Source organism: Labrus bergylta, chromosome 18 (genome assembly GCF_963930695.1).
Source record: "Labrus bergylta chromosome 18, fLabBer1.1, whole genome shotgun sequence".
NCBI lineage: Eukaryota > Metazoa > Chordata > Actinopteri > Labriformes > Labridae > Labrus > Labrus bergylta.
In genome coordinates, this window is record NC_089212.1 from 19,969,790 (window position 1) to 19,982,516 (window position 12,727).

The following is a 12,727-nucleotide window of genomic DNA, read 5'->3' on the forward strand; positions in this document are numbered from 1 at the left end:
ACTCTCCCTTGTTCCATCCCCTTAGCCGCCACCGCTGAGGAGGGGGGAAGGGGGGCAGGGTGGCGGCGGTGATGAATGTGTCCCCCGTCTGCGGTTGCGGTTCACTTATTTCTGCTCTCATCAGCTCCGGCTGTAATGAGAACACGCGCTAAGACATCCAAGGACCCATGCTTTGAATAATGACTCCCTGTTTGTAGACAAGAAGCACAGAACATTCAAAACAGACCTGAGTGAGAGTTAGTACAGTGAGGACTATTGATTTTTTACTGACTAGAAATCGTTGGCAGTAAATTTATTCTGTTGATTTATTATATAACGCACCAAACTGTATATCATCCTGTGAAAATATGTGAATAAAATGTCCATAAAAGGCAATCATTTACTGAGAGATGGAGAATTAGGAAACCTCAAGTGTCAAAGAGTTGTGAATTTGGCAGAGAAACTATCTTCTGCACATGTGCTTATGTGTGCTTACATGTGTGTATGAGCATAAGTGAGAAATAGAAATAGATTATCTATGACTGAGCAGGAGAGTGATAGAGATAGCTTTAAGTTGCAGCAAAAACTTACAGAAGTAGACTGAAAAAACTCAGAGTCCACTTTTCTCCTACAGCTGCCACTCTCTCCTCCACCATACTCCATAATTCATTTCCTCCTGACTAAACTTGGAGCAAGAGAGGCAGGCAGCGCAGAAAGCCTCTCCGTCATAGCTCTCCCATGTGCTTGAATTCATAACGAACCTCTCTGCAACCTCTCCAATACCCCCCCCCCCCCCTTTCCTCCCTGCTGCTGGCAGCTCATCTCTGCTTGCCATCTGCAGGTTCTCATCACAGCGAGTCACCAACTCCTCCCCGGAGGCCGCACCTCAGAGTCTGAATTCAATGAACCTCCTTCCAAAAAAAAAAAAAAATCCTTGCCCTGCAGAGCAGTCGAAGGGATTTAAACTGTGCCCTAAATAGCTGGGTCCAATGTACTCTTATCCACCGTAACCATGGAAACACTAGATGTTCCCCCTCATACTCTGAGAAAAAAGAAGAAGCCCAAAGCAGATGCATGAATGAGATAGAGAAACAAAGAAAGAGAAAGAACTGTGGTGAGTTAAATTCTCGACCACCATGCATCTCTTTAAAAAGCATGGCCGCTATTAAATATCCTGAGGGACGGAATACAAGGAAACCATCATTTATAGCGATGCTCTGTTTGTTAATCATGCACTCATTTAAGCAGACAATTTAGGTGGCTTTCTTCCAGACCAATTATGCAAAAGCACCACCCTGCTTGTGTTCAATAAGTAAATAGCACAAGTTGAAAGTATGGCACAACTCATTTTTTCACACAGCTGATGTTCATTTTAAGAACAGCAGACCGCCTGAGGGGAAATTCTGTCCCCGGAAGGAAATTAAAAAAGATTGTTTTTGTGCTGTGTGCCTCAAAAGTTGTGAAAATAAAGGTCAATAATTAGAGTTATATGCCTGCCTGTTCACCAGAGTTTGAGGATTACATTATTTAGATGAGAGGTTATGTATTTTGTATAAAGTTGCAGTACATTTGAACAAGTTTTAGAGCTGCTGTGCAACAAGACTGACATTTTGCAATCACATGAAACTAATTCATAGAAGACCTTTACAACTTATTTCTAATTCTATATTTTTCATAGTTCAAGCTACAGTTTGTAACATGAAATTAGTCGATTTTAATGACTAACTTTGGATGGTTTTCACCAGATTTTGCGTTTGTCCTATACTCTATACAGAGAATTTTGGGATCTTTAACGTCAGCTCATTGTTTGAGTTTTATGGCCGACTCCGTAGGTTCACTCTAAGCAACTCTCGCCAAATTCTTTGTAAGTAGTATAGGGTGAAAAGTTTTTATTTATTTAATACCTAACTCTGTTTAACACATGCTCAACACTGAACAGCACATGGATAAAGTTAATGTTAAGTGTATTGAAGCATTTAGCAGCAAGACGGTAACACACAGCTAGAGCTAAAAAGTGAACTGATATTTGACTTAAACTTGTTGCAAGCAAAGCGTTGGACTTACGGGAAAAGGGGACTGAACTCAATATTTTGTATTTTTCAAAAGAGAAGATGACGTGTAATGATTGACAGCTGTTCTGACAAGTGCTGCTCCTGCGTCGTTAATTAACAGACTAACAGAGTCAAGGAAGAACGTTGAGAGAAAACATGACAAACAGAAACACAAATCTCATTAAACTTTCCATTATTGTCAGTGTCTGCTCCAAAACAACAAAAGAATGTGTTCTGCTGTGGACTGTACCAACCTGAGGCTTTTTGTTACATTTTGGTGGTATGTTACGTGTTTGTTTTGGTTAGTGGAAGGCGTCAATTCTGCAGATCCATCAGCCAGATCCCTTCTGTCAATGACTTTCCAAATGAAGTCACCAGAGCAAAATGCCAGCGCCTGTCACAAGGGTACTTTGGCAATGAAAAAAGATGAAAACACGTTGTCCATATTTTTTTTATATAATGTCTGGTATGGATCTATCGCTTGTTTTCAGGGCCTGTAGTTTTGTAGATGGATGGTGACCGGAAACACGACACCAGAAGAATTTTTATATCGCGCTGTCTGCTTAAAACTAGAATACACGACTTTCAGAGTCCATGTCCAGATGTTGCACATCTCTTCCCCTCCTCCTCCAACCCCCCTCCCTAAGTGTTTCGACTGAGTGTTCTATCGGTTTCTAAAGTCTTTTGGTTACCCTTGTACTCTTGCGACTAATCTCCACCATTATACCGCTACATGCAGCGGGGGGCGGGGCTATCTTCCACCACGTGGTGGCACTCTTTATTAGAAAGGCATTATCTGATATGTGCTATATTAATGTTGTAAATGTCACACATCATACCTTAAATTAATAAGTCTGAGCTCCTTCAATTGCCTAATCAGAGATATTATCTTAAGCAGACAATAGACTGAAGAAAATCTATCTACACTGGCATCACAAAGTGAAGAGCTAATTAGTGAAATCTGCAGTAATTGGTTGGCAAGGAAACCTGCTCACTATCCATTGCAGTCCTAAGCACCACATGTACAGAAGAAGCTAAACACTCCTTCCATCGTGTTCTGCTGATATGGCTTTTTTTCCTTCCAAATATCTGGGGCAATTAGTGACCATGGGGTGACGTCTTCTTCTTCTTCTTCTCATCATTATGCTCGTGCACATATTGTGTTTGATCTTGATATTGACCGCTGTGCTTCTCCCTATGGGGCCACTTGAGAAACCACTCTCCTGTTCTAAACAACGTACCGTAGCAGCAGCCCAAGGCTCCTTTTCAAACTGTAAGATGGTCAATTCTAACAACAGTGTGTGCAGCAGCAATTGGCAAAGGTTAATACAGCCTGAAACCGAGCAGAGCACACCAGTGTTACAGCGACAAAATGTCAAGGCAATTACTGTCAGGTTGCAGAAAGGTGAAAGAGTGAGAGATTGTGCAGCGTTTGAAAATCAGTGAAGAAGAAAAGAAACTGCAGCAAGCGTCTTCAAAAGCTGCTTTCTCTTAATTAAATCTCTTCTACTACATGTCAGAAGGCAAAAGGAGTGTGAACAGGCACCAAAACATCTATATTTTTCACATATAAATACAAAACCTATGAATTTGCCTTTGTGAAAACCTTTACTGTAAAGAGAATTTGTGTTCATACAAGACTCTAAAACATGGCAGCATGGATTTTCTACAATTCAGAAACACTAATTTACAGTCGTAGTTCAAGTTCATCCCCCAGGCGTTGGATTAGGTAGAGGTTGGGACTCAGGATAGGGCAGTGGAAATCTCTTTATAAGAGTCAAAATACAAAGATCTGTCTTCCCTCAAATTTATGCAAAATATAGGCAAGATTCAAACAAACTTTCTTCTACACGAAGAAGAAGTGTAAAGAAGTTGCTCCACATCTTGGTTGTATAACCTCACCTCTTGATACCCAATTAATAGAAAACAGTCCATGCAGAACTAATGACAGAGACCTGCCAGTATTATCAAACTATGCAGGGTCCTTCTCATGCACAGAAACTTAAAACATAGATCAAGTAAATGATTATAGCTGTTAGGTCACGCCCCATGTTTGGAGGCTGTAGTCCTCAAAGCAGGGGGCCCGGGTTCAAGTCGGGTTTTCTACACTGCCCACTGTCCTAAAGGAATAAGAGCTCGGAAATAAATCTAAAGAAAGGAATTTGCACCACAATCACACCATCACCCACAGAATGACGACAGTTAAATCAGTGTTTTTCACGGATCCTTAAAACAAAGAAAATCAGTGCCTCAAAAATGAATAATGCAGAACCTTCCTAAATGACCCAAAAATCATAATTTATTCCTACCAATTTTGCAATCAATAAAATTAGCATATTGTCTACAAAATGAAAACTGGGACTATTTAAGAGCTTTGAAGTTATGAGCTGCAAGTCATCATGCAGGAAACAAGGAATCTGAATAAGGAGAGATAGACACTGCAAACACATTGATGCACACACAAGTCATTAAGCACACACACACACACACACACACACACAAATACTAATCCACAGTGTGATGACTGATAACATACTATGATCAGGGGGATAGAGTGCCAGTGTTCAGTGGATGTCACGCATGCTCAGACGTTATGATTAGTTTTTACCTCCCCCCCTCCTTCCCTCCCTCTCTCTCTCTCTCTCTCTCTCGACAAACTGAGGAGGAGCATCTGTATCAGTGCTCAAAGGGAGATGGATGGGCAGCAGGTCGCCATAAAACACACATCTCGTTCCCGTAAAGAGAGCTGAGGTGAGGTGACTGCTTGCAGGTGTCGGGAGTGTGGCCGGGCGGAGGCGCGCCGAGGTGTCCTTGAGGAGAGAAACTGTCGCAGGAGAAAGAGGAGGAGAGCCTAGCAGCACAAAAGGAGAAGAAGGAGAAGAAGAAGAAGAAGAAGAAGAAGAAGAAATGGCCAAAAAGGGGTGATGGAGCTTGGGAGATGCTCGGTTAAAAACTGAGGCTGACTGAGAGAGAAGTTCAACCATCCACTCTCTTGAAGGAACGCGCAGGTGAGTTCAGACGGAGAATCATTTTCACGTGTAGGACTATAAATAACACACCTGGTGGTTTATTGATCAGACCACGTGAAGTAATGACACAGGTAATTGATAAACCGTCTGTGTTGGGATTCATTGATTGAGGTGCAAGCGCGTGTAGAGTGTAGGTCAGCGAGCGCGCGCTTGTCTACCATTCAAGGAAGTCGTCATGGGCTGTCAGTGTACATTACAACATAATAATACACGTACGTATGCTGTTTGGTGGATAGAGAGAGAGAGAGAGACAACAACAAAAAAAACATCACAGGGTGTTAGGGGCGGGGATCGAACCTGCTTTCTGTGTAAAGGTGCAGCAGCCGTTCAGTGTCCGGACAAGCAGAGACGTAATGTTTAACGATGTAAAAACGAGCATTTAATTGAATTTGAATGCAGCGCAGCCCTTCTGTTTCCCTCAATGTGTGTGTGTGTGTGTGTGTGTGTGCATGTGTGTCATCATGCTGGCGTCACATGGGCGCATCACCAACGAACCTAGATAACCTTGAGAATAACATCTTCCTTCACATACAGACACACACCCACTTCACCAAAACTCAAATACACATGATTTTACACAGTAACATGTAAAACCTTTGAGCAGAGAACACACACCTACACGTGTAGACTAGCCTATGACACGTCCAGTTTTACCTTTAAAACTATAATGTAATATATCAGCTGTTATCACTCTACTCTGAACACATAAGCTGTGACAGCTGCAAATTATTTCAGACTGTTTAATTATAAATACCATACAGGAGCATTACTCACAGTGTCTGCCCTATTCAAATATGCTGTTGGTTTTTAACAGCAATTCAGTTATTAATCAATTAGATATCACAAAGGATGTATTCTAATACACCAGGTCAATAGAATCAATCATTTGTGCAAGATTTCACAAGAGAAGCATTCTGGGAATAATCCGATCTCTTTTCTGCCGCTGCTCTCCCTTTGTGCCGATTTGGGGTTGGCTAGTAGTAGCAGCTCACTTTAGGGTTGTGTAAGGTGTGAAAGAGCGTTTTTTAGAGGAGCAGCAGCAGCAGCATTGCAGATGTAGGCTGCATCACTCAGATCAGTAAATATTAACTGGCCTCAAGAAGAACAGAGAGGAGGCAGTCGTGAGGATCCCGATCTCTTTCTGCTCTCTGTGGTGTCACAAAGCAGCAGATCAAGTTTCATCTAACCTTCTATAAGAGAGTAAATGACCGGTTCTTCTCAGATGTTATTTAGTGAGTTGTGAAGTTTTTTAATCAAGACACAGGGCCATTTAACTATAGGATGGCTGCCTTATCATTAATAGACAAATGTTCAAATTGGGTTACTTTGAGAAGGGGTGAATTGAGATTAAACAGCGGGAAGATTAACTTGAATTCACAGAGGCAGTAAAACATCCTGAAAACCCATGCATGTCTTCTAAGAAGTATATGTGTAGCCTATTTTAAATTAAATCACCTCGAAGCACTTTGCAATCACCGAGCTCGTGGCTGAAAAAGGCATTCACACCAAGAGCCTTCGAGATGTTATGATTTGTAAAAGGGCGATTCAGGCTGATCCATGGGAATACTCCACAGCTTCACGGAGGATAAAGGCCACGTATGCAGCCACAAATTCACAACCCCCCCCCCCCCCCCCCCCCTTTCTTCTTCCAAATCAAAACGACTGCACCACCAAAAATGAGCGAAACAGCACAGAGCTGAAAAAGAGACCGACTTCTGAATGGTCAGGTGATTCATTCAGACCATATTACTGATCAGGCAAACATAATAGAATTGAAATGTGCTGATTATCTAGTATCTTGTCATGCATTAACATTTAAGTGCAGGATCATTTAGAAACAGATCTTTCTTTGTAGTTATTCCAATGAATCTTTAGGCTATTTGTTGATTTTCCTGCTTGCCTCTTTGGAAAAGTCAGTGGAAAAGACTTGTGTAAATCAGTGTACTTCTTGTGATGAAACATACAACAGAAAACTCAAAGTACTTGGTCTTTTTCGATTCTCTGATTTTTTTTAAATTTTCAAAATCCAAAACAAAAAACGGCAACCAGAATTTACATTTTTAGACACTTCAAATCCATTATTACAAGTCAGTGTCGGTTTTTCAATCCATTACTATGGGTCAGTCTAAAATCTCCGGAACACTAGCACCTTTTTTCTAATACCACATAAAGGTTGACATTTGTGGTTTAGAGAAAAATGTCTCGACTGACTGGAGTCGCCATGTAGAATCTTTGATGATCCCTTTTTGTTTTCAGGTTACCATCACTGGTATTTAACGTTTGTTCAACGCTACATTCTCAACCAAATATACCTGCAAAACAAATGCCACTATCTTGTGCCTCAGCTGTGATTTGTGTGAAGTGATTTTTGACTAATGTTAGCGTGCCAGAATATGAAAGTAAGACAGTGAACAAAGTAAATGTTAGCATTCACACATTAAAACTTCACACAAACCACCTCTGTGCCTAAGTTTAGCCTCGCAGAGCATGTGGGTAGAGTGTTAGACATGTTTCTGGTATAAACTTTGTGGGATTTTGTGAATAAAGTGCGAAATCCCTCTTAAGTGTGTAGCTTAGAAAGAAAGCCAAAAAAGATTAGGTTCACTTTTGGTTGTGCAACATTTAGTGTAAGGTTGACAGTTTATTATAAATCTCTGCATAACTTTGATATATATTTTATTTAAAAGATAAGTCTAATAAATATTGAACCTTTCTTTATACTGCTCTCCTCTTCCCAAAATAGTTTGTATTATTTAAAGTTCTACAGATTGCAAGGATTGTCAGTACTAGAGGTAGGAAAAAAACTTGATCTATATATTCTTCTCTTCTAAGATTTAAACTTCCAAAAATCAATCACTCCCTGCTAAGTTTTAACTCAGTAGATTGACAAATAGAGCAAAAAGAAATTCAGCCAGTCTCACAGATGACTGGAGTAGATCCTGAAGTATGGACTAATTCAAAAATAGACTTTGAATCCATGGATCAATGAATCCAGAATCGTTTTGAATCGAAAAATCCATTCTGAATCGAATTCTGACCCCAAGAACCAAAATTGAATCAAATTGTGAGACATCCAAAGATTCTCAGCCCTAGTGTATACCGTATAGAGTGTGTTTATGCTCTTGTACATACTGTCTTTTAGGTTCTATTGCATACAACAAAGACACGATTCAGGGGACAAATCCAGTGGCAGGAAGCCAAATGACTGTTGAGTTATACTTTGCAACACCTGGGAAATAGCTGAGCGCCATGCTCTTACTGCCTTTGCATGAATACACATTATGTCAGGTTTAAGTATTCCCATTGACCAGAGAAATCATCAACCGCTGAGTGTTTAACAACCTGAAATGCAGCAGTGGATATGTGCTGTCCATATGTATAAAGACCCGCAGGACCAGATTATTCTGCTGCAGAGTTGTTCGTCATCCGTGGAGCTGGACCTTGAAGGGAAAAGTTAAAGAGATGGAGTAATGAAAGGAGAAGCGAAAGGGAGACGGTTGAGATGGATTTAAAGGAGACAACTGTTACTTATGTAAGAGCTGATTTATCCAACATCTGAACAATCTGCAACTCATTCAAACAATTCTTTTATAGCTTTTATTTTCCCTTGGTGAGGGATAGAGACAAATGAAGGAAACATAGTTCCAGATATAGAGAGAGAGAGGCTCAAGGCAAATCAGGCAGGAAGCACTCACTTATGTAATTGTCATTGTGAGCTTTGAAGGTCACGTTATCTAAAGAGACTAAAAGCCGTGATGATTGCTAATCTACCAGCAGGTCTCCTGTAATTCTGCCAATATGAACTTAATGTGAACTCTTATCACTCAGAAAAATCAAACAATTAAACCCATGGTTGCTCAGATAGGAAGAGCTTACGTGGATTCCCTGCCAAAGACACGGGGCACATGGGAAGATGTGAGTCACTGCTATTATTATCTGGGATATAAAAGATATATGAGATACCCAGCAGTACCCCAGAGAGTGAGGGAGAGGAAGAAGCAGAGAGGGGGATTTGCTTGAATATGTGTGTGTGTTAAATATGTATTGTATGTCGATCCTAAAGTGTCCTGTCTTTTCGTTTCCAGGTGTTTGTGTGTCACTGAGGTTTTAAAATGGAGTCCACTCACCTCCTGAGCGGCTCCAAGAAGAGAGTCAAGATCCACCCTCACACTGTAACGGCCAAATATGCCACGCAAGCCCCCTACTCCCCCCAACCTGGAGTGCACACACACTTCCCCCAGCCGGGGGACGAAGGCTATGACGATGCTCCGTCCTTTGAGGACTTTGGCTCCTTCCTAGAGGAGACGTCGGACAGGAAAAACCTGACGGAGACCAAGAAGTGGCCTTTGACTCTGTTTGGCTCCAAAGACAAGGACAAGGACACAACCAACAGACCTCAGGCTGCTGGCGGACTAGAAATGAGCGAAGGGGGAGTAAGAGGAGCAAAGGGGTCTGGGAAGGGAGTTGGGGAACAGCTCGCAAGTTTCGGGGAGGCGTCGGTGTCTGCGTCTCGGCTGACGTGGGTTGGCTTGCTCGGTGCGGCATTGGCCCATGGGTGCTTGATCGTTTTGACCCGCCTTGCCTCTGAACGCTTCAGCCTGGGCCCCCTGTTCCTGCTCATGGTTCGGTCCATCGTGCAGCTCGGCTCCTTGGCCGTGCCCCTGCACAGGGGGGAGAATCCTTTCGGACCAGATGGCTATCGTATACGTCTGCTCTGTTACGGCTTGGCCTACTCTCTCTCCCTCTGTTGTGCCTACTCATCTCTAAGCTTCGTCTCTTCTGGGGACGGCACAACGACCTGGCGCCTAGCAACCACGGCGCTGTCGGCCATCTTGGCCTTCCTGCTCCTGGAGGAGAGGCTGGGATTGGCCGATGGGATCACCATCGCCGCGGGACTTTGCGGTCTGGGGCTGGTGCTGCTTCCCACAGCAGACGAAAGCAATTCAGATTCACTGACTGATCCCGTCGTGTTCTGGAGGGGCGCTTTCGGATGGTCTCTCTCCGCTCTTGCAGGGCTGTGGATGGCTCTGGCACTAGTTGGGTATCGCTCCCTGAAGGAGAGGGTAGGAGTGGGCACAGCTTTATTCACGGTCAGTTGGACGGGCTGCCTGCTCGCCCCAGCCTCCTTGATTCTTCTTCAGGAGGGCTGGTCCTGGCCAGTGAGCGCACCAGCTTGGGGCCTTGTCCTGGGCCTGGTCGCCTGCTCGGTAGCAGCCTTTCTGGGGATGATGCACGCCCTCACCCGGCTCCACCCGGCTCTGGTCTCGGCCTCCCAGAGCTTGGAAATACCTGTCGCCTTGCTGCTGCATCTGGCCGTGCTGCCATTGGCTCCCACTGCACCCGAGGTCGTCGGGAACGTGATGGTCATACTGAGCGTGGGCTGGCTGGTGGCGATGAAGCTGCTTCCCTCTCGTGGGGCAGGACGCCGCCCAAGGGAGGAGTATGAGGAGATTTTGGACTCGCCAATCAAATAGACTTCTCTTCTCTTTACACCTCCCCCTGTCCTCCTCTTCTTTCCTTCACTCCCTCCTTCATGAGATTGTTTCCAGTGTACATAAGAGACTGCTAAATGTTTATCGAAGCCTGATCTATTTTGTATTGTCCTCTTTGCTTTTGGGGAAGTGCCAATAATGTGTTGTGTGTTATGTGATATTGTAATGTGACATTAAAATCTCTGTGACGAATGCTTGTGGCCACTTGTAATCAGTATATCATCGAGATTGTTTGCATATATAAGCTTCGATTTATACAAGTGTATTGTCAGACACTTGGCTGAGGATTAGCCAAGGACTGGTTCCATCTACTTTGCTGCAGGCTGCTAATGAGGGAAAGGTAAAAAATAGAAGTTGGAAGGCGAGAGAGAGAGAGGGGAGAAGATAAACTGGAGCAGCAAGAGAAGATGACTGGATTGGCACACAGATAAGAAGCCAGAGAGAAAGAAGAGTGATGGAAGATGAGGTAACAGATGAAAGAGAAGGAAGCCAGCGAAGAAAGCAAGGCTGATGTGGGTTATTATTTTTTGATGCGTCTGGCCAGCTGGCTGATGAAAACACTGTTCAATGTGTCGGGGACAGTCATTAAATCTAATAACTACCTGTCAGACACGTAATCCCCGCTGCTTTATTTTTCTGGGTATCGCATTCAAGATTTTTCTCATCAGTAGCTTTAAGCTTTTATTTTTCTCTGTCTCTTCCTCTGTCGCCAACATGACATGAAAAGCTTCCATTCACTAAAATATACATACACAAACTGCACAGATGGCGACTTTTCATGAAAACAGGTGCTGAACACATTGAACAGACCAGTGTGTGAATGTGTGTATGTGCTCATGTATTTGTTACTACATCTCAGTGCTTCTCTGCATGTTGTTAGCTGTGACATTTAAAATAGGCAGGGGAAGAAAAACCCTCTCAGATCTTGCCTGTAATTCTCAAACTGGCTTCAGTTTTGTTAAGGTTAAGTACCTACACAACCACATGGTCGTAAAAGGTACAAGGAAGGATTCATTCCATGGTTAAAAGCTATACATACTTTTGTGATGTCAGCAGGCTGGTACAATTTAAAGCTCCTGTGAGGAATGTCAGCTGGTTATGAAACAGAATGAAATGAATACTGATGCCTACATATGATCTACAAAAGCGAGGAAGACCATCAGAGATACTTCTATACTGTTATTTTGTTTGCCTGTTATACCTGTGGTAGGTGTCAGACGAAAAAGCATGCTGCTTAAACAGTCTGAAAAAAAAATTACACTATAAGATTTAATGTGAGTTGCAGGTCAGACTTTAAAAATAAGTAAGGACGAGACTTAGTTAGAAATCACTACATACACATGCACCGGATAAGATAAGCAAAGACTAGACAGGAGGTGCCAAAATCCACACAGCCACAAAGTTCCTCACAGGAGCTTTAAGTTGTTTAGAGAAATTTTTCTTTGTTGTTTTGTTGCCCAGTGATGGATCTCCACTCTGCGCATTAAGTCAATAACCATAATATTAAGGTACTTGAACTTCATTTCAGTATATCAAATACTACTCCATACTCATTTTAGGGGGAAATATTGTCCTTTCATCTTCCATACATTTACTTTGACAGCTATAAGAATACTGGTTATGCTGCAGGTTTACGTGCTGTTATAGACATAACTACATTAAACATGAGGCCTCTTCAACAGATTCAGGATGGAGATGTTGCTGTGAGGTTAATTCATCAATAGTAATTATGAAATTATTTAATATGAAACATATTCATTATTCTCCCTGGAGATGTAATTTAAGATAGAACAAACATATATAAATATATAAGCTGGGGTCAGCTGGTAAATCATTTTGGAGTATTATTAAATTTAAGTATTGCTATCATAAGTATAAGAGTATCTGAATAGTTCTTTCATCCATATTTCATCTTTCCATCTTTCTTACATTTGGGTTTTTATCTCTTTCAGTTTTTATTTTCCTCTCTTGTAAACCTTCTGCTTTCTCACCAGCTTTATTTCCTCTATCTCTAATAAAACTGAACCAAACGAGAGCATAAGGGTATAAGACCAGCATGGAAAAAATATGAGGAAAGTACCTCCAGTAAACACCATCCTCTGTGTGGTTTATAACAATGAAGGCGAGTGTGCGGCTGCAGGACTGACGGGCGGCAGTGTAATAGCTCTGGCAGGGT

At 42.4% G+C, this 12,727-nt stretch overlaps 1 protein-coding gene across 1 annotated transcript; it reads left to right on the forward strand.

Moving 5' to 3' along the window:
• Window positions 1-4,687: 4,687 nt before the first annotated feature.
• On the forward strand, window positions 4,688-10,745 carry slc35g2a (solute carrier family 35 member G2a). Its single transcript, XM_065966145.1, has 2 exons — window positions 4,688-5,038; window positions 9,145-10,745. The coding sequence occupies exon 2, from the start codon at window positions 9,172-9,174 to the stop codon at window positions 10,531-10,533; it is 1,362 nt and encodes a 453-aa protein (XP_065822217.1). The 5' UTR covers window positions 4,688-5,038; window positions 9,145-9,171; the 3' UTR covers window positions 10,534-10,745.
• Window positions 10,746-12,727: the final 1,982 nt, after the last annotated feature.